Raw genomic sequence first — 23,158 nt, 5'->3', positions numbered from 1 at the left:
TTAAAAGAAGGGGCGGTCACAGGGTTGAGAATGGAGCTTCTTGAATACAGAAGAGCTTCTTGAAAGCAGCAGATGTTGAACATTATGGGACTATTCCTGAAAGCACCAGAAAATGTCTTCTTCTTTTGAAGGAAGTAAAATTTAAGAATACATGGGAAATATCATGGATTAAGTTAAACTGGATTTGGGGTATCATGGAGCTGTCTGCTTTTTGCACACCCAGCTGCTGAGTTCTACTAAGAAAAAGGAAAAGAAAGAAAACCAGGTTGGTGACATTAAAATTCCAAGTCAAGTGGTTATCTTTTTGTTTTTGATAGTGTATCTCCCTCCTCCAACCTCTGCCTGTCTCCCTCTCAGCAGATGGCTTTTTTTCCACCTTCAAAGAGAAAGGAGAAGCTATCAGATTTATCAACTGTCAGCCACCAAAATAGGAATGTATCTGTATTGACGACCACCCTTCTTTTTTATTAAAGTGGAAGAGATGTCCTCCCCTGATTTAAGACTGTCCCTTACAATGTGTACTTGGGTTTAAGACCATCCCTCATAATGTACTCTTGTAACCTTTCTGCTTTCCCTCTTAGAGATGAGGTTCTGTGGAGTCTGACCTCTGCTTCTAATGTAAATGGCTCCTTCCATCAGCACTGAAACATGTTCAAGTTTCACCTTTGGAAACAATTATTAAATAATCTCCACCACATGTCTACTTCCCATTTCTACTCGTCTATGCCGACTCCCAATTCACAAACGTACTGAGTTTACTTCACTTATCGCCCCAACTTCTTGCTTTCTGTTCACTCTTCAAGCTACTCTAATCAGGCTTCTGCTTCCATCGCTCCGCTTAGGCTTCCTCTCCACGGTCTCTCAACCTCCTCGTTGCTGAATTCTATGGGTACTTCTCGTCCTTAACTTACTTGATCTCTCAGCAATGCTGGCACTATGGGCCCTTCGTGAGGCATTTTCTTCTCTTAGTTTCCATGATAATTATACTCTCCTGGTTTCCCTCCTACTCTCTAGTTGCTTCTCCCTGTTCTCTGCAAGCTCATCTTTCTCTATCCCTCCTTTTAACGTGGTTTTTTTCCAGGGTTTTGTCCTGGCCTTCTGACTTTATGTACTTTCCTTGAGTAATAGTATACGTACACTTCTGTGATTTGGCCACTGTGTCTGTGTAAATGATTCACAACCATAGCTCCAGCCCAGATTTAAGTTGGATCCCAATACCCAAGCGTATGTCTGTCAAGCTGCTCAAACTCAATAGATCTTAAATTTATCCTGCGTTTCTGCCTCTATTCCCACTCCTTAACTCCCTTTACCTCCTGTGTTCTCTGTCTCAGTGAGTGGTACCACGCAGTTGCTCAAGCCAGAAGCCCAACAGCCATTCCCAATTTTACCCTTCTTTTCCAACCAGTCCTTGAGTTCTGTCAATTATCTTTCCAAAATATTATCAGAAACCACTTCTCTCCATTTCTATTGCCAATACCCTAGAGTCACGTCACTGTCATCTGTCATGAGCACTACAGAAACAACCTCCAGATTGGTTTCTATATCTCCACCCTTGTTCTCCTCCAATCTATTCTTCGTTCTGTAGCTAGAATCTCTCTAAAATGCACATTGATAATATCACTGCTCTGCTTGAAACATTTTAGTGGGTTCAGCTGCCTGTTGTCAAACTTCTTAACAAGGTGGACAAGGCCTTGCATGACTCGGTCCCACTCACTGCCAAGCAGTCATTCGCCCCCTAAATCTAGTGGCCTCTTTGTAAAACAGAACTTGTCTCAGCGGCTCCCATGGACCACAGGCTCGCTCACCTTGGAGCTGTTCTTCTGCCTGTTATAGTCTACTTTCTTCCCTTTTATGGGCTCACTCCTAAGCAGCCTTTGGATCTCAATTCCTGAGTCTCTCTAGACTGTCTAGAAGCCTCTCCTCACCCCTCTCTGGCTGCTTGGGGGCCTCAGCTCTGTGGTTCAGTGCTGTGCCCTGTGCTTCTCTGGAAATAAGTTCGTCACACTCGCTTCCTTGTGCTGGTCTGCCCTTGTCTCAGTGCCAGTCCTTAGGTGGAAAGTTCTGTGAGAGCTAGGACCTTGTGGGTTTTGTTTGCTGTTGTATTCCCAGCACGCAGCATGGTATCCAGCACAGAATGGGGCCAGAAAAAAATACTTGTTAAATGAGGTTATGAAGAAATTAAGGGAGCAGTGAGGATTTATACTCTCAGTTGAGCAGATTTAGTTACAGCTAACTCCAAGATATTTCTCTGGTGACTGAACTGATTGTGGCAGGAAGAGATCAACCGCCTTTGGAGACAGTTTCCCCAAGTGGCTCCCTAAATACCACAAAGACAGCCTCAACTGCCATAAGAAGTGAGACCATTGAGTTGATCCTAAAAGGAACAGAGAATTACCTTTTAAAAATCAGTTTGAAATAAATGAATGTGTCCACCATACCTCACGCCCTCCCTCCTCCAGGTCAGCTTCCTCCTACAGCCTGCCCTCCCTTTTGGGAAATTATCCAGAATTCCTAAGCCTATGCCTGTTAGGACATTTTAAAGTTCCTATTGGTACAAGTTATGTTCCTGTCCATTTCCCAACACTGAAGTTAGGGCAGATTCTGCCTTAAGTTTTCCTGTAGTGTTGCATTATGTTAGCACATCAAAGCAATGGCCATGTCGACAGGGCCCTTGCTGTGAAGGGAAAACACATACTGTCTTTTCCTCTCTCACTGTAACTCACCTAAACTCTAGTTTTGGTTCTTCTGTTATCTCATAGGCAGAGGTGGGGACACAATGCTGTCTGACAGTTGTTTGATCACAGTCGACTTGCTTAAACATGTGTGAAGAGTGGTCTTCTACCTACCAAATGCTGTTATCTTCATCACCTGAGGGGCTGACAGGGCATACTCTCCCTAGGGATCATTCAAGACTCCTGGCTCTGACTCATGCTTGGCAACATCCTCCTTTAGCTGTAATACCAGGAGTCAGGACTGAGCCTTGGAAAGGCGCTCTCTGCCAACTTGAAGAGGATGCAAAAGGAAGCAGATGAGGCACAGCGGGACACCTGCAAAGGCTCAGCTCCCAGTCAGTGCGCTCTTGCTTGAGGGGAACACTGACCCTGCTGACCGAAGATGTAGTAGCCTCGCCACAGTGGTGAGAACTGAAATGAGTGAAATCAACTCTCTGCCCTTCAAAGCGAAAGAGCAGGCAGACGTGTAAGGAGCATGACACAGTCTCAGAGACCGTATATATCCTGCTGTGGGATCCTAGGAGCTTAATCAAAGCACCTACAGGTCTCGGGATCTCACTGTCTTTTCCAGATTTCATCCCTTGGCTGGATACCCGAAAAGGGCTGCAGGGCTGAGATGTTTAAAGCATGAATGGAAAATTTCTAGACTTTTCTTCCACTGCCACCCCCCACCTCCCATGCATTGCTCCAGCCCAGTCTGAACACCACGAGGTATTTTAAAATAATTTCTACTTTGATGAATTGCTGGGGAGTCCACAATTGCTCATAATCAAAGGGAGAAAAATGCAAATGAGATCTGGCCGAGAACTATCACCACCAAACGTTTATTTCACTGCACAGTGCCAAAAAGAATTAAAACAACATTAAACTCACAGCAATCATGTTTAAGCCCTCGTTTCCAAGTGCCAAATTGCACCACTCTGGATCATACAGATGTTCGTTAATTATGCTAATTTTTATTAAACTATTAAAATGGAGAGAGTACTGGCTCAGCCAGGCAGACCTCAGCTCTGAATGAACTCTGCTCTTGTCTAGAGGTGCTAATTTACTGCATTTTTATTAAGTTGCTGATTCTTGGATTTTAGTTTTGAGATGGCAGAAAGAACTGAATTCCTGGGATAAATGTTTTCAATGAAGTTTGACTTCCTTTTGTCCAGATGTTTGGAAAAACTGGAAAAATGCTGAGACATTCCCAGGAGACCTGAAATACCTCAAAGTATTTCTACATTCAAGGAATACACACACACACACACACACACACACACACACACACACACACACGTGACAAGGTTAGGGAATCAGAATTATATAGGCTCTCCATGAGGTAACTCTACACACACTGTGTATGGTAGAGCTGAGATAGTAATTATAAAAAATGGATAGGTTTAGATAAAAATATAAAAAACTAAAAAGATAAGAATATAAAAAGTTATTTTAAAAAACCCCTCCACATCAGTGCTTGCTTCTTGCCACAAAGTCTTTTAAGAAGCCTTTTACTCAAAAATAGTACAATGTGTGGTTTGTTCTCATCATAAATATTTCTAGGCTTGATTAAACATGTTTCCCTCAACATCAACTCTGCCCCACCTTCCTGAACCCTCCAAATGAAGAAGTCTTAACAATGAAGGTCAGCTACTTGGATTCCATTATCTGGTTGGAGAAGCTCTTGGCTTAGAGAAGTAGAGTGTTGGATGGACCTGACAGAGACACGGCGCTCACCACCGGCGACAGTCAACAGTGTTGATGGGGGACTGCACACTGCCATAAAAGGATTTATGCTGCTAATCTCCATAAATGAGGGGGGGGGGGAACCTTACCAAACCTGCCATAAAAGGAACAGCAAATTCTATAAACAAAAAGCAGTATGGCCACCAACCACAGGCAAGTCGCACAGCTTGAGTCTGCCTCCAGTGGTTTCCTATTGCTGTTTATGGTTTCAAGACTATCATGGACCTCCTCAGTGCTCCTCCTGTCACAGGGCCCTGAGTCCCTGTGTGGTGCTGCAAATACCCTGTCAGTAGGTGTCAGGGGATATCAGGGGGAAAACCAGCAGGCGCCTATCATAAGCCTTAAAAGAGATTAAATACCCCTACTCCATGATTGCTACATTTTAATTTCTCTCCTTCCTGCTGGTTCCTATTTGTATAAACTCTTCCATAGCTCCCCTGGAGTAGCACAGACATGACCTGAAATGACCATCCTGTCTTGGGATGAGAATTCAATTTCTAGGCTCAGTGACTCCTAGGCTGTTCCAACAAAAGGAAATCACCATCCTCTAGGACACAGATTCTTAAACTGGAGTCTATGAACCCCTAGCCTGTCTGTAGATGGACGTGAAAGGATCTTTGAACTCCTTCAAATTGGTGTAAAATTTTGTGTGTACGTGTACATGTGTCTTGTCCCTGGGGTGAGGCCCAGATCTTTCATCAGATTCTCAAAGGATTTATGAACCCTCTACAGTTTACAAACCAATGCTCTACGGGGAAAGTATAATGATCTGTATCTGCATTTTGGCCCAGTGTGGCCATCTTTAAGCCACCTCCCCCACCCCTCCTGCCTTTTAAAAATAAAATACAGTGAAAAGAAATCAAGAATCCGCATTCCTGCCATGCTGGGTTTCCTAGGCTTCAGCCCTCCAGCTGCAGAGTCTGTTGCTTCTTCAAGTGCTGACCAAGCTTGGTTATCTCTTTTAAGGCAACATCTCTTTAACTGTGTCTTAAAAGTTGTGGAGTCTTCCTATAGCTTCCATTCCAACCCACAAGATGGCTTTTGAAGCAAGCTGCTTGACACTGTCGATTCCCCTGAGAGTGTTCCTAATTGAAATGTTCTCTTTTCATATTGAATTGTGCTTTGATAAACCTCTGTGGAACAAGATTCCCAGAAAATGTCCATACTTTTGTTCTTTTAACCATTAAAGTTCACTATATCAGTGCTTGTAAACAAGAGAATTCCTCTTCAAGAGAATAATCAATTAGCCCCTAACCTGAACGATCAATAAATGCTTGATATATGAATGGGAAAAGCCAATCGATCATAGAATTATTGGTTTATGATTGCTTATTTTCTCTTATTAGTGCTTGCACATCATACATTATCATTAGTTATGATGGAGAATTTGAATTCCTAGGTGGAGTAGATTGTAATATTCCAGGGTCAGCCCAAAACATCATATTTTTACTCTGGATTGGCCCACAATTTCTCTACTCCTAAAATCCAGCTTTGGAAATTTAATGCTTTCCAAGGATATCATAAATTATTGAATAAATCGAGGGCTCTAACTCAGCGCCCTTCCAACTGCTGAGAAAAACAAGGCTGGAGACAAGAATTGTTCACCAAAAACAAATGGGTACTCGTTTTTTTCAGCACAAATTGGTTTTATGAAGAGGTTTTGCAGAAGGAGAAAGGAAGTGGTCATTTGGGTAGATGGTGGCTTAGTTGTATTGGAATCTGAAAAGACTGGAGTTCAGTGCTTGGCTGAAACCTTGGGTAGCTTGGTGGCCTCTTTAGGTTTTTTATACAGTAATTTTAAGTTGTTGGCAATCATTCTCTTTTTCCCACTATTTTGGTCTACGAATCATAGAAATGAATCATTAATTCGGCCTCCATTAAACCTGTTTTATTTATTGTTACATTTCAGGGAACTTGGTAACCGGGAGGTTGATGGGCCTGTATTTAGGGTGAGGGGACGGTGTGTGAGTGTGAGAAAGGGGACACGGAAAGGCTGGACGGTCAGCGAAAGCAGTTGGGGAACACATGGCGACAATTCTACGAAGCTCACTCCCCAGCTCAAAGTTGAGCTTTTTCAGAAGAGGTAAGTGTTAGCCAGATGGAGGGTCTGACGGCAATTCGAGTGCAAGGGAACATTCAGCCTTGTCTGACGCTTATGTCCTGAACCGCGTGTGAGGGGATGATGATCAAGCCACGGCCAGGGAGATGTGCAAGACCTGTGCGCAGCTGGGCATTGTTGTTGGTGGTGGCGTGTGCAAGACTCAAGGTGTGCATGGCAGGAAAAACCAGAAGATGTGAAGGGAAGAGGGAAGGTGGAACAGGGCTGTAAGGAAAGAGAAACAAGAAGCACACAACTTGAACTTTGCCTAAGGAAGAAAGGATAGAGGGAAGGTAAACACTTTGCAGATGGGAGAAAACAAGGTGCCAAGTGCAGAATTCAGGAACAATAAAGACAGCACCATTTTGGAGCTGATAGAATTGTGATACCATGTGAGACCAGCGTATTAATATGTATTCCATAAACTGTGCAGCTCGCAGCTCTGCACCGCTCTGTTTTGCTCTGACCGCAGTACCAGCCTCAGGCACCACAACACAATTTGGAAACAATGTGACGGAAATGTTTAATCTGCTCGGCCCATCTGTGCTGCGTATTTCTCCAGATCTCCCTGAGAGAGACGCCTTGAATCTCCACATTGCCTTTAATATTCTCCTAAATCACCTCCCCACTGCACTTCAAGGGCCATTGCTACAATATCACAGGTTCATCTAAAGTGCAATGGGGAGGGGGGTGGGGGGGGATGCTCAGGCTGGGATATTTTTTATTTTAAAATAATTTCCAGAGATGGTCTTTTCTGCTTCCTTAAAAAAAAAAAAAAAAGAAAAGTTATTCTACTGTTGCCGTAAGGTTATTGAGGTTGTTTGGTGCAAAACAGGGTAGGATGGAGTGGAATCATTCTCCGAAGAATTATTTTTTATTAATCCCGATTCCTTCAATTGGCCATGGGAGGGGGTGAGCAGATGCTCGTTTTCTCTTATCTCTTTTACTTGCACCTTGCTAGGGTGATGTGTTCATCTGGGGCTGGTGCCTCTGTGCTTTACGTTCTCTACATCGGGTATGGGCTTGAACCTGCTGTGCTGCAAACAAAGCCATCTCGTTCAGGACAGGTACACATTTAGTCTCTGGCCAACATGCCCTCATGAGAAAGGGACACTGTCTCTATTGCTTATTTAAGCTTAAAAATCTTTGATTTTTCTCTCTTTAAGTCCAGGGGTTGAGTGTCAGATTCCACTGCCTTTCTCCCACTTGATTTTGCCAGATTCCATGATTTGGGTCTAGACTAAGAAAGCTGGGGTAGGTTTCGGAGAAAGAGGGGGCTGACGAGTCACCGTGTTCCAGACCTTAGATAAATGGAAGAGAGTAGCACATCACCAAGAGAATTAGGATTCCTTTTGCTTCGTGAATTAAAGAAATGAATAATTTAATCCTCAAGATGGTTCCGGCAAGGGAAAGGCAATGTCCCAGTTGCAGAGCCCTACAGCCTGTCGGTGTGTTACATCATCTGCACACATAGGCGTTTCCATGACAACCGCTTATAGCTTCATTTCCTGGATCCCTCTAGGGGGTGTCACAGCCAGATCCACCTGCTTTTCACCCTACCCTCGGTGGGGTCATGGTAAGGTCGCCAGAATAAATGAACGCGGGTACTAATGATCTGTTTACTGCTGTTTATGCTCTGTGTGTGTCAGGGGCACGCACATTTAGAGAGCTCATTATGGTTGCAATTAGAATGCACCATCGCTGGATATTTAACTCCTTTTTCTTTTAAATTAGCATTTTAATAACATTCTTTGAGCAGAGAAACAAAATGACCATTTTTCACGGACAAACTTCTAGCTGTAGGTGCAACTTTAATGGCAAAGTTGTGAAGGGGAAAGAAGGGAGAAAAAAGGCCATTTTTGCTACTTTCACCCTCCTTCTTACCAAAAGGATATTTTTATTTGCTTTCTAACACACTCAATTTCCTAAATTTGTTTTGAATCCAATTATTTTGGGTGGTTTAAAGTACCGCATTCTTGTTGGACGGAAATTAGCAGCGATTGAAATTAACTTTTTATGTGACCTGTGAAAGGGGCTAAAATAATTACAAGTGTGTATTAGAAACCCTTTCTCCAAAAGACCCTTGTTATATAGGATCATCGGGCTGTGATCCAATGATACTATTATCAAAATATCTTTATACAGTAATTGCAAGGGCTATTTTCTTTGTAAAGGTATTTGCAATTGTTTCTGTTTGATAATTCTTAGGGTTATCTTATGGTGACAAAAACTTGCAATTATAGACAGGATAAATACGAAGCAGAAAAAATGAAAATAATAACGCAGCATCATTTGCCATTGAAAAATGACAAGATCTTAGAGCATCAAAAAGCAAGAGAGACAGAACAGGCAAGATACAGTGCAGAGACTCACTTGGTCAGAATGTTTCATAAGGCATTGCTTTTTAGGAATCAGCCAACACCTTTGCTAGGTGTTTATATATGCTCTGTTTGTGGAAAGTACAGTGAAAAATAACAATTTGAATGTTTCGATTATCTTTCCCAGTCCATTCCATTTTCATTATTTATTTCCTATAAATCGGGACCTTGCTGAACATAATTCTGCAGACAAGTAGGTGGATGGGACAGCCAATGTGAACAAGGAGATAGATGGTGGGTGCGTGTAAGATAGATGCTATGCGTTTATGAAAAGGAGCAGTATGTCTGCATGTGAACATCCACAAAGTAGAGCAAGCAAGCGTGTAAACTGTAGTGGGTATTTTATAGGTGGGGGAAAAGGCGCGAGGAAGATTACATAGGAAGAAGCATGCCAAGCCTGAAAAGGGTTTGCTTTTTTCCTCCCCTCTTGGAATCCACATCCAAATTCTGCTAAGATGTGCCACGCTTGCTGTGGCTCCAGTGAAACCTCACAAGCCTTTCCATGACAACAGACGGGGTGGGTTTCACAGCCAGAAGACTCAGGAGGTCAGCAGTTAGAAAGCAAGAGTTAGAAAGAGAGATATTTATCGACATCAAAACAATCCCACTTTTTTGCCCAAAAGATAGAAGGAAGAAAAATTTAAAGAGACAGCAGGAAAAAAAAAAGAGCCTTTCTAAAAATGCAGGTTTAAAACGCTTATGCTTTTGTATCAGCATACTTGTACCTTAGAATCCGCCGTTTCATAAATAAAATACGGATGGCATAGACTATAATTTGGTGATAGCTACCGCAGGACATATCTAGATGTACTTCTGTTATTTTAATTAAATACTGCATTATGGTTTGTGACAACTACATAGCTACAGCGTAAATGAATTTGGAATTAAAGTGTTACTTAGGCATCCAGTAATTTTTGTTTCATTCCTCAGTTTTACAAAGCAAATAGCTATAAAATCAAGATGTTTGTTCATTTACAGATGGAGCAGGATTGTTGTCACTGGTTTTTTTTTTTTTTTTCCTCCTTAATCCTCATGCACAAAAAAAAGGCAGAGCTTAGAGTCTGGCTCCCAACACTCTTAGCTTATGAGCCACATCATAAAGAAAAGCACGGCTTCTTGACTATAATGTGAAATGCTGAATATTAATTGCTGGTGTTATGCTTATCTTTGTAGCCGGGTCTGTCTTTTAACAATTATTCTGATGGGCTGCAGTCTTGCACTGCCAGGAGATTTTTCTTCTTTGTTTAACAGTTAGAAACCTATTTTATTAAAAAAAAAATCTTAAAGTTCACACTGCTCTTTGGAAGTTTTTAGGATCTGGAACTCTTCCCAAATACAGAATGTTAGTGGGAACAGAGAAGCCGCTGGAGCTCTTACTTAGCTAAAGAGATGATGCACATTTCTGCATCTAAAAGAAAAAAAATATTTTTCATTCTAGCAACGTCAATGTTTCCTTAATGAAACTGGAGAGGACATTACAGTTTGATGTAATCAATTGGTTTGTTTAAATGTCACTTCACTAGCAAATGATGAGAGAGTTTCAGACTATTCTAACAGGCCCAGATTTTCACTCAAAATTAATATGGTAGAGTAAAAGGATTTTTTGTTTAAATCTGAGGATTTAATTGTATCTTTAATGTGTCATATGTCAGGATGAAAGTTTTTAAATAGCGAGTTTTCTGAAACCATTGTCTATTATTTCTAGCTTGAGAATCAATATAATCTTTTCATTAGCCTTAAATACCATACATCTGGCAATGTCATCTAATTCCAGCTTTTCTGTGTTCTCACCAAGTACCCCAAGCCCCTCATTACTAATCCTATAAACTGCATAGAAGTTACTGCCCTATACGTATGCGATGAAGTTATAATTTGCTTCAACATTTTGTTAGTTTGGTTGGAGAGCTGGATCCATACACTACCAAGAAACACTGGCAGACAGAGGTTTGGGGAGGCTGAGTTCCTTTTGAGAAAATAATTACACAGAAACAAAGCTTTTGTGACTCCTTTTAAATAGAGCGTCTCACCGAAATGTCACGCAGCCTCTTTGGCAGATTAGTGAGGAGTTTATTACTAAACCTCTGTCTAATAAACGTGCAGTTGACTCTGGAGGAGCTGCTTGTTATAATACTGGCAGTGGGAAGTGGAGGGAATGTCACAGTTAAAGACACAAATTTTCCCCATAATATATTCGAATGGAAACCTCTGAATCCAATACTACATGGGCATATCTAATAAATTCACAATATTTCAGTCTCAACAGCCTTCACCAGTTAGTTTTAAAGATTTATGTGGTAAAAAATTACTCAGTGATGAATATGGTTTATTCTGCGCGGTATTGGAGGTATAAGGAATTAAACTATCGTCTTTAACAGTGAATTTATTATTACCTCTGTCAAAAGACGAAGACTTTAACAGCACTTGTTATAAATTCACTGCAAAATAAATGGCTGGAATTTTTTACACTGGAGTTTGTACAGCATTGGGTGATTCTGAACGTTCACCTAAACCTGCCGTAGCTTATATGGTTCTAGGTAAACATTTCCATCTGGGGCTCAGAATTAATTATTTGATCTGGGACTTTTCACCTGATTGAAAGGGTGTGTGTGTGTGTGTGTGTGTGTGTGTGTGTGTAGAAAGTAAATTGTCCTGTCTAGGATAACAGTTTGGGAGTAAGGAGATTAAAGTGGGAAATGCCAGTTTTATTCTCTTTTTTTTTAAAAAAAATGGGTTTTATAATAAATGGCCAGGATTTGGAGGATATGGTTGATACGCAGTTTGGCCTCTTGTTAGCAGGCTTACATGCACACATTTGCGTGCGCACGCACACACACACACAGACACACACACACACACAAACACCCTTTCCCTTTTGTCCTCCCTTGGAATGGGTGTCCCCTCATTTATAAAAATTACCTGGAAGGAATGAGGCTGCCAGGGTTTGTTCTAGACGATTGGTTCCTGTCTGGGGGAAAGGAATGGCCTCTACTGAATTTGACCGGTGTATGACCGTTGCCTTCCAGCTGACCCCAAACCCCATTCCCATCCTCCTAACTCTATAGCCTCCCATAGGGGTTATTAATGAGAGAAAACACCATCATCATCATCATCTTCGTCATCACAGCACAGTGCTGACCTGCTTGTTAACATGAAATGGGGTGGTGGGGACAGCTTCTGCTTCTCTTTCATATCATCATAAATAAGAAAAGATATTTTACAATGGTACCCTCCTTTGTCACCGCCTTTGGTTAGGTCAGAGGTGAATAATAGCCTTTTGACAGGCATTGATCAGTTTCATCACACTGTTTGGGCAGCCTGCGCCCCAGGCCTATATTCTCCCCACTTACTACTCCTGATCACCTCCCAAATAACCCTGCCCATCCCCCACTCGGCCAAGCAGAAGGTAATGGTGCTTGAGGAAGTCCTAAATGGACACTAGATGTCACCAAACACCTCCTTTCCCTCAGAGCCCTGAAATTAAAAACAAACATAACACACACACACACACACACACACACACACACACACCACAACAAAACAAAAAAACGCACCAAAAAAACCCCTTCATTTAAAGCAATCGAAGGAATTAACTTATCTGTTTTTATGACGGTTCTTGTCACATTCAACTAAGCACACTTAAAAAAGGAAGTATTGCTGCATTCAGATAATTTTGACAACACACAAATCTCTTTTGGAGAGGTTGGTCAAGGGAGGGGAAAGGTCTACATTCTTTCAAGTAGTCCTTTGAAGGATTTGGAGGAGCAGGTGGAGAACACTGGACTTTCAAAATCCCAGTATAACAGACAGGGGGGTACGTTAACATAGTCCAGGTGTGCTGGGTACAGACCTGCTGTATTCTGATAGCTAGGAGCTGGGTTTGGAGGTAGGATCCAGCCTGAGCTTAGGTAGCTTCAACCCAGTGCTAGAAGCTAAATGTCACTCAGGGTGACAATACTGGTCCACCGTCGTCCACAGAAAGCCCATGGCCATCTCATAGCAACATGTGTTTGACGTTAAACTTGACCTTGTCTGTAAGGCTCCCTGTTTTCATATCAACTACATCAACAGAGAAGACAACTAAAGCCTGGTGTGTTTGGGCCACAAGAATATTTTCCACCCCAGCTAAGCCTCCATGTAAGTATGAACCTTACGTGGTGCCCAATTTGTTGCTCCATGGAAATAAGTAGCTGGACAAACCTTGGAGGAGCCTAAGGCCAAATCGGGAAGCACACAACATAAGCTCAAGCAATGCAGTCTACTGACTCCATTTACCTTAAATGCTAGGCCTCATGCAGGGACCGCCTGTCCTTTCTAGGCAATTGAGAAAGAATTTCTCTCTCTCTCTTTTATCTGCTGGATAGCTCAAGTTACCACTGTAAATGACTTCTGGAACAGGAGGCTTCATTTTTAAGTGGGTGTTTAAGCTATCTCCCATAGTAGAACAAACACTTTTATTATTTAGAAAAAAGGGTCCCTACTAAGAGACTTTGGAGCCAGGAAGACAGAGCTACCTCTCTGAAAGCTGGAGCTTGTGATTTGTCTTATCCAAACAGGCTCCTTATCTCCCTTTCTCCTACTTATAATAAATGCCCAGAGCAGCGCTACTTCACAGCAGGGCCTTACGAACCTCAGATAAAAGAAACTAAGCCAAGGTGCGGCCGTTACTGCACGGAGGGTGATTCAGCACCTGCCCTGTCGTGCCTGGTGCCCAGGCCGGATGGATTTTTGGAGTACACCTGTTGTTGAACCCCTGCCAAGTACTGATGGCCACTAACCCCCAAATCACTTTCCCTCGCTGTTGATGTTTGGAATGTCAGACAGGACTGAGCAGCAGCCGGTGTGTATTTCAAACACAGCAGATGGATTTTTATATTAGCTCCTATTTCATGTTCAGGCAGAGCGACCACCACACTGAAACCGCAGCCTCGATGCTGCCGAGTTGCTTCTGTGAGATTAATTCTGTGAAATTAATTGGGACAAGATTGAAAAGGAAATTAAAATGCAGCTGAGTGAACAGGCCTTTCAAACACCTTTTTTCCTGCTCTATTCAAACTTGAATTCTGCGATGGTCGCAGGCATCGTGGGAAGTAATTTACGAGAGGCAGACTCTCAGGAGCCATCGGTTACGTATGAGGAGACCTGCACAAGCGCCACAATCTGGAGCCACTGAAGAGCGCTAAACACCCGCTGTGGGCTGAGCTGCGTCCCTGCACCGGGTGGAAGCCGAGCTCAGTCTCTGCACCAGAAAAAGCTGTTCAGAAATATCTGGGTTCGAAAGGAACACGGGAACATCAACATCCTCTGGGCGCACAGATCTGCTTCGTTATTAAATTCTCCCTGTAATATATTTTAAGACCCAAATTGGAACTCAGTGAATAAAGTGGGCATGAAATGGCTTGGGGCTGAGGGATGTATGGAGGTGTTTGGGGGTCAGTAGGAGTCCTGCTGACTTTGCCATTGGTCACTGTTTCAGAGCTTGGATACATGGCTCTGGCCTTTCCCCAAAGGAGAAGTTTGAGCAATCAGTCAATTTTGTCAGTGATGAAATCTCTCAGACCAGGAAAGGCATGGTGGATTTCAATGTCGGCCTCTTCACTTTTGTTTCTTTCTAAGTGAGAACCTTTTGTGCTTTTGAGTATCTCTGTGATGAGGTCTTGGCAAGAGAGGCTACCTTTTTTCTACTTTCTCAGGTCAACGATAATTTCTTGAACTGCTAGTATGTACTCAACATTGACCCTAAAAGTTTACTGTTAGTGGAAAAGAGGGGAATATAATAATAGTTTCCATTACCTAGATGCCAGGCAGTTCTTTACGCAAATTCTTTAATGTAAGCATCGCAACACCCTGTGAATGGAAATTGGCCCAATTTTTATAGATGAGGAGACTGAGGATTAGCAAGATTAAGTGACTTTGCTCAGGGTTACATAAGTAACCCATCTGTTATTGACTTGCTGCCCTAAGAATAGGACAGGTGATAGGCATTTGGTTACTTATGGTAGGGTGCAATTTTCTTGCCTAGCCAATCACCCTCTCTGGAATTTTTTTTTTTTTTTTTTTTTTTAAAGAATAAATAGTTCTCTTTCTGGGATCCTTCCTGTCCAAAGGCCCCAAGGCCCTAACAGACAGACTCCCCTGGCCCTGGGATTCTAGAATTCAAGGTTGGATTATACTTGGGCAACTATTAAGAAACAGCAGGGGGCAGCAGAAGCCCAAGAATAAAGCTGTTACCTTCACTCCCACCTCACGTCCTCATCCAGGGGCCATTTCCTGTTATCCATTCATCCCCCTTCAAAATACATCTTTTATCATATAATGAGAGAGGTGCATTTATGAGGGCCAAAATCAGGAGAGCTCATAATTAGATTTTTTTTGTTCATTTACTCTGAAGAAAACGTTTACTCTAAAACACATTTTTGTGTGGCATTTCTTTAGCAATTTTGCAGTGTCAGCCTCACCATGTTTGGAATGGGAATGTTTCAGGTGGAAGGAACCTTAGAGGTCATCCAACCTAACTCCCTCATTTCAAAGGGACCTCCAGTGAGAAACGGGTCCCGGTAAGCAGAGCTGCACTCAGCTCAGTCTTGTTGCATGTTTCTCAGGCAAAGGGACTTCTCCAGGCTTCTGAACAGCTGGCCTTTCTTGCCTGACAAAGGTTCTACTGGCAGAGAAAAAAGTAAAATGGAGATTTATAGATACTGTTTTTCTAGACTAACCTTGACTTGGGCCAGTTCTGTTCTTCTAGGTATGAGAAGCAGGCTGAAGAATATAACTGACTCCAACGAAGGAAGCCAGCTGGGGCCAAACTGGAATAAATTTCTCATCCATATGAGAGAAAATTCCAGAGATTAGTAGGAGTTACTTAATGTCTGAATAGATAGACAGTTGAGAATGATAGTGGAATCATCTTTTCTCTCTGTCTGAACGGTTATTTTGGGTTTCTTAGAGGCAAGGGAATGGATTGGGTGGCCTTTGAAGGTTCCTTCCTGGCCAAGGATTCTTATTGAGTTAGGTAATATAATAAAGGTAAATCCAATCCGAAAGGCTCCCCAAGCCAATGTTAACAGGAATGAAACTTTATGAGGGAAACTTCAGCCAAGCCTCTAGGGATTAGCTACATGGAGAAGAGAGGCAGCCGGGGTGGCTTTAAGGGGAAGAAATGTGCTACTACAAAGGGATAGAATGGACTGATGCATGACCTTCCAGAAGAGGAGAAAGAAGCCCAATTGAACCAGGGCAGCAAGGTATTCTCACTGAATGAAACTCTGATAGAGCAGCTTTTAATAATGGAGGAAGGGAAGGGGGAGAGGTTAAAAACAAAAACAACAGGTTGGGGAGGCTCCCCTTGTTCTTTGATATCTCTTAGAAATACAATGGCCGTGGTAACTGCAGACAGCTCTGTACTGCAGGGCAAGTCACCGCACAGCCACTTCTAAATGGAGGAAAGGGACCCCCAGTGAGAAGCCATTAACAAAGGCAAAAGACATGCAAAACAAACAAAATAATCATGACGAACCGAGAAGACCAGCAGACAGCCAGGCTCTGTCCTCCTCCCCAACACCCCTCCACCTCCCCTGCTGCAGGCACCTCAGACAATGTAAACAGTTAATTTGTTCACCTGCAGGCTCTGGGCAAACAGAGGCCTGGTCACACCTGAGTGGATAACTCGATTACCCCTGTAATGCCAGCGTGGTAATGTACACAAATTCTATTACACGGCAAACCTTGCTTTCGGGCATTTGAAATACCAATCAGGCCAATGTCCACTCCCTTCTTTGCTTCCAATTTATTCTTGGCGTGTTGGAGCTGCACCGGAATGGCACCAGGGTGGTGCTGTATTAGGACTCTGGAGGAAATCAGTAGAAGATTGTACTCTCAGAGTCTTGCAGGCCTCCGACTCTTCTTAAAAAAGGTTAGGTCTGAATTTGGTTCTCATCTGGAGGAGACTCATTGGAACCACTGAAAGGTACCTTGAGTGAGCCCTAATCTGTTTCCTAAGGAGCCGATGGTATATTTCAAACTGAGACAAACCCTTAGCCAAGGTAGTAAGTAATGTTCACAGAAAAAAGGTAAACGGCAAATAATGGGTTAATGACACAGTGGGATTTCAATTTTCCTTTATAAAATCCATGTACTCATTAATTAAAGAACAAATTGTACCTATTTCAAAAATGTGTCTGTAGATATTGATTGACCTTATATAGAGAACTTTTAAATAAGATTTTTCAGGGATAGAACCTATTTCCTTAGCCCACTGATATAGAATACGTGTAGCCTTTCTTTACAAAGATGATGCTATTAATTCCTCGGTAGCCCATAAATTTTGAGTCTTCTTCACAATGGTGACTGATCTAAAATAATCCTTTCCCCTCCTTCCCAATACTTTTATAATCAACAACACTATTTGTGAGATGATTAGCTGGGGTTAGGTGTTCAGTTTGTGACTGAGGAAGAGAGTAAAGTTAGCTGGCCCTTGTGGGGTTGAATTTACCATCGCGGTCTTATCAGTACTTGCTCAAACCAATTGAGCTAGCCAGCTTTGACTCCTCCCCCATACATAATTATATTAAAGTCTTGTTTATCTATAAATAAAATACGGCAGCTGACCTAGCCAAAATATTTTTAAGAGTATTAGATGGTAATAAATTATGTATATAGTGATGACTTTTTAAGCGCCACAGACCCTAAAAAGATCGAATTTTGATTGGCATAGTTTTAGTATTATATCTACTTTATTATATTTTTAAATTTGAAAATTAGTTCCTGAATCTGAATTTTCAATTAAGATTTTCCCTAGGAATTATAAACCAATGGGAATTTACTCTATGTGTGAGGGAGACATGTAATACACAGAAGAGAAGATATGACACGGAATAATTCTGGTTACGGTGACTACATCATCAAGAGTGAAAAAAAAAAATCTACTTTTGATCCAAGCCTCAAATTCTATGTCCTTACCTTGCTCAGAATTCGGATGAGGTCACCCCGTTGGAAGGAGAGTTCGTCTGACTGGTCACCATGGCAATCCCATAGGCCCTGGTAATAACTGGCATAGTCCACTGATCAAAGAGGGGAGAAATCAAAGTTAAAAAGACTGCTTTTTTTTTTTTTTTTTATGGAGCCCATATTTTTGCTCTAAATGGAAGCCAGGGTTCTGATATTGCCCCTAGGAAACCTAAGATTCAGGGGGTTGAGATGAGATACAGCCAGGACGAGCAAAGGACTGAGGGAGAAGGAGATCATTAACTAACATTAAATATTTACAGATCACCCTAAGTCGATACTATTCAATAATATGATAAATATATTCATTTATTAATAGAAGAAAATCAGGACGATAATTTTTCATTTGATTTGTAAGTAAGCAGCACAAAGAGATTTTCTGCTAGACTTTCTTGACCCAGGGTGTCTCAACTATCCAGTACTTCTCTTCATTATGCCTTTGAAGGAATGGATAAGTCTCTGACCTCCTATTTCCAAGAGAGGCTGAGTCAGCCGGCATGCGTCTGCTTCACAGTCTTACATGCTGGCATCCTCTGTTACACAGGAACTTCATCCTGGGCACTTCCCACCCAGGTACTATGTGAGGTAATCACCAATAAATACGGAAACGAATAGCTCAGTCTTTAAGTGGAACCAAGGGGTGTCTCATCCATTACAACTAAATTCTGGGTGGGCTGGCCCTTTTCCAGCATCTCATTTGTAGACCCTGAACATGTCTGCCAAGATTTATCTGCAAGCCCCCAGGGGAATGGAAACCAAAGTGATCTGCATTAAAAATGAAAGCAACTCAAGACGACAAACCAAGCTTTAGAAACAGCTGGAGAAATTTACTGGGCTTCTCAGCAAGACGAGATGGCAGTGATGCCATAGGACAGCCATTGATTCTTAACAATGAAGAATTTGTATTGATCTTCTTCTACCAGGAAAGGTTAAACACTAGAGTACAAAATGGGAGAGCATCTGGGGACTTGAATGGCAGGAGAGCTAATGCCCACGAGATCAGGGATAATGTGGCAGTGCTCCCCGTTCCTTAGGATGTGATGTATGAGAGCTGTGAGCAAAGCACCAAAGATGAAATTCCCATCGATGTGAGTCAGGAGTCCTGGGTTCTAATTAAAATTCAAGTGATTTTCAGGGACTCTATTTTACCAGTTTCCACCTTTCCCTTCATTTGTCTTGACCCTTCTGTGAGGAGTGACGCTAAGGGTGGAAATGGATGGGAGCAAGTGGGCGGGGCGGGGGGGGGGGAAGGCCCTGGCTGGCTGGCTTGCTTGCTTTCTTTCTTTCTTTCTTTCTTTCTTCTTTCTTTCTTTCTTTCTTTCTTTCTTTCTTTCTTTCTTTCTTTCCTTCCTTCCTTCCTTCCTTCCTTCCTTCCTTCCTTCCTTCCTTCCTTCCTTCCTTCCTTCTTTTTTTTTAAAAAAACTTGTTCCTTACTTATGAACAATTCAAATAATAAAGGCACAGGGGAACAAAATCCCTATATATTTTTGAAAAGGGAATATTTCGTAGGAATCTTAAAGTGCACAGAATCAGGAGGGCAGAGCTATTTAGTTAAGACTTAGACATTGAAAACAAGTAAAAATGTTAACCATATAGAAACTCAGGCATGTTTTCTATTTACAGAAAATGGTTTGTATATGCAATAGACAACAGAGGGCAGCAAATAAGGCAACTATGCTGGAAACATTCTGCCACAGAGTTAAGAATATTTTTGAAAGAAAAACACATTGAGATCAACATTGAAAATACAGGGCATATATTTTTTTGGATATCAGTACATGAAATAGAGAAATACTAGTCCCTGAAAAGTGAAAGTAGTTTTCCCAGAGGATATGTTAATGAATTTTCAGTTATAGTGGAATTGATTAATCATCCCAAGAGTTTGACTAAATTTTGGAATAAAAAGTATATTGACATCAATATTTTGCATGGTATTGTATATGGTAAAGGAAATTATTTTATAAAAACAGATTTTAAAAACACAATTTGATATATCCAAATGGTAAGACTGACAAAGTTATCTTGGCTTTTTCTGGCATAGCGGATGGTCACTGCGAGGTACTGCTCCCCACGTGCCTGGATGTGGAATAGCATGTAGGACTATGAGTACCTTTTGGGTATATATGTAAAAAGTGATTTGAAATCGGGTATATAAGGCCCCTGGGGAGAATACCTGGAAAAAGACCTATTCTACACGCATAGTAGACCACAGAGAAAGCAAGCATCTAAGAGGAGAACAAAAACCTTTCAAGAAAAAATAAAGATGGGCAATGCTTTTAGTTCTTCGTAAGTTGAAGGTCAAAAGAAGATAGAGCTCAGGAATCCAGGAGATAAGTCAGCCTAGTCAAAGAGTCAGAATCATCAGAACCATGACAGAAAAAAAAGCTCTGGAAAATAAGCAGAATGAAGAAATAAAAATGAGGAAAAGGCTGGACTTGCTATCTAGACAGAGGTCTTCCGGTATTAAGGAAATCAGGGAGGAGGAACACCTTGACTGGACGAGATGGCACTCTGCACTGCAGGCTCCCTGCTGACATATGTGTGGTTTGCATTTATGTGTAAGTGCATACACAACTTCACTGCATTCACTCCTTAGGATTCAACAGCACGTACACAGCACCTACTCAGTGCCAGAGACTATGCTAGATGCTGGGAAGTCTGCATTGGCCATACACGGTCCCTGCCCTTATGGCTACTATCCAGTTGGGGAGGCACGGTGAAACAAAGATTTATGCATTTGTGATTACAATGTTGGCAAAGGAGATGTTGAGGGTGCATGATTGGGACTCTGACCTAGTTGGAGGGGTCAGGAAAAGCTTCTTGAAGCTTTAGTTATATAATAAAAACCTGACTGAGGATAGGTATTATTTAAAGACCTTGAAGAGGGGAAGAGGTAAGGCTGAGGAGCTTAATTCTTAAAGCTTGGCCCCAGGAGAAGTGTGAAGGCCGGAAAGTCTGCAAGGCCAGTCCAGCTTTTCTCTAAACTTGTGCAACTCACTGATACCAAGTGATACATGAGGAGATTGTGATATATTTAAATCAGTGAGGAACTGGGAGCCTGAGAGAGGATTGCCTCTGTGGGCTGGACTGGAGTTCCTTTAGTTTTATACTACTCTGGCAGCAATCTAAGATCAGAAATGGTGCCGCATTCTGACCATTTAATTAATTCAAAACGTCCTCATTCTCATTTTGAGGACATTATTCCATCTAATTATTTTTTTCCAGTCTGTCCATTTGGAATGAAAAACAAAAGAATAAAGCTTAATGCCAGCATTTCTCAATGTCTCTCCAAAAAGAACGTAACTCTGCACTAAATAAAGCCTGGTAATTCAAAGCAAAGCACTAATATATTCAGCATAAAACAGACAGAGGACCTAGAGCAATAATGACACCACTAATAACTAAAACAGTTATAACAATTAACAACAATTACAATGATAGAGAAGCTAATGGGTATGATCACGGCATTTAAATTGCTAGCAGAGCTGAGAAGGAGTTTTTCTAGAGAAAAAAAAGGGGGCCTGCATCTTATTTTCCTTATCTCACATAAGAGAAACTAAGTTCCAAGCAAACAGAATGTCACAGAAAGAATGGCAACAAAGTTAAAAAATATATTGTTTTCTCTCTTTTCTAGGTATTTATTGCAAAGCATTTATCATTTTAAGGTTTTTTTAAATTAGTGATAGCAATTTCTTCTATAACTGAGGCCAAGTTGGTGTTACTGCTGACAGAGTCAATATTTGAAAATAAGCCTCTATCACATGGCGGGTTCTAAGGTGAAAGGACCAGGGCACCTTCCTGCCACTCCTCTCCCTTAGGGACAATAAAACCTGACTATATTCTTTCCAGAGTTCATATGTCACCTTGGATTTCTGATTGGGGAACAACTGGTTAGTTCCAGAATTCAAGCTATAACCAAAGAAAAGAGCCTAAAGGAAGATCAGTATGTTGTTGACATCTTCTTGATGAGCAAAAGAACTCTGCCAAGGAGACCTGGCATTGGGTACGACTATTTAACAAATGATAGAAAGCAGAGACAGAATGAGAAGACAGTTGAAGACAGTTAAAGCCAGTCCTTGCCAGAGTCTGGGTTGCTGAAACTTGGACAAAGAAGACTAGAGCAGTGGCACATTGGAAGAGACTTGAAATGCTCACTGGGCCAGGCCAGAAGAGGCCGCCATGTTCAGTCCATTAAAGCAGACTTAGTTTGATACCTTATTAACTAATTCAGAGAAAACCTATGAAAACCCTATGAGCCAAGCTCACTGACTATGACATCAGAACAGGAAGAGCAACTGAACAATACCATTTGTTTGTTTTCATAGCTCTTTAATCTTGAGTTGTGAAGTTATTATGGTCCTTAATGCTATAACTATGATCTTGAAGTGGGAATACTCTCTGATCAAGATTTTCATCTTCTGGGCTCCTTTTATTGGGCTAAAATTTTAGCTGGCTGATGATCAACTCATGTTTGGTCTTGGGAAATAAGTTTCAAAAAGTAAGAGCTGCAAATACCTCTGTGGCTTCCCTCCGTGTTTTTTAATGTAATAGTTCACCCGTTGGTGGGCACTAAAGCTGAAAGAGCGCCTCAGAGATGGAACGCTCGTCGGTGGCCATTTTTCTGCCCCGCAGACGCTACTGAATATGGGCTCGCTCTGCTTCGGCTGAGTTTGCCCACATTTTCAGAGTGAAAATAAACTGCTTCGAGATCTTCCTTGGTCAGAGATTTGATGTATCTGAGAATGATTTGGACCTCCAGTTCCACTTTCTCTCTGACACGGCACACCCGTTTTATTTGAGATGGCCATTTGTTTTCACATAAATAGCACATAATGAGTTTTATTTTTCGTTACCTGGACGTTGCCTTCTCATGATAGGGAAGGGAGATAAGCTCTCATCACCGAAGACATTTAGCGTTAGACTGTCAGGCTGATGGGCTGGAATTTAGTGAAACTCTGAGGTGTTGAAGAGTCACTCATTAAAATAACCCTGTTACTAACAGTCATGCTGTAAACCAAGCTCTTTATAGATTGAACAATCAATACTACAAGGCCGTGATAGATTTTCTAGGTAACAGAATAAAATAAAAGAAATTACATCTTACAGGGTCATTAACACCCAATAAGGATAAACTGAATTTTGTTTTTTTTCCCCTCTTCTGATACAATCTAGCTGGGTTTTAAAAACGTTAGCAGTTCCATCAGGGAAAAGCTCTGCATTCC

General features: G+C 41.7%; 1 protein-coding gene across 2 annotated transcripts in view; it reads right to left on the bottom strand.

The window, feature by feature from the left end:
* Nucleotides 1–23,158, bottom strand: part of SKAP1 (src kinase associated phosphoprotein 1) — a 244,345-nt gene that overhangs the window by 3,050 nt on the left and 218,137 nt on the right. For both annotated transcript variants that reach the window (XM_016164621.2, XM_016164622.2), the window contains exon 11: nucleotides 17,892–17,992. In XM_016164621.2, the coding sequence (XP_016020107.2) occupies nucleotides 17,892–17,992 (101 nt within the window). The remainder of the gene's footprint in view (nucleotides 1–17,891; nucleotides 17,993–23,158) is intronic.

The sequence above is a fragment of the Rousettus aegyptiacus genome, unplaced genomic scaffold (genome assembly GCF_014176215.1).
Source record: "Rousettus aegyptiacus isolate mRouAeg1 unplaced genomic scaffold, mRouAeg1.p scaffold_m13_p_6, whole genome shotgun sequence".
NCBI classification, from domain to species: Eukaryota; Metazoa; Chordata; class Mammalia; order Chiroptera; family Pteropodidae; genus Rousettus; species Rousettus aegyptiacus.
The sequence above is the reverse complement of the archived record's forward strand: the minus strand, read 5'-3'. Positions and strand labels throughout refer to the sequence as shown.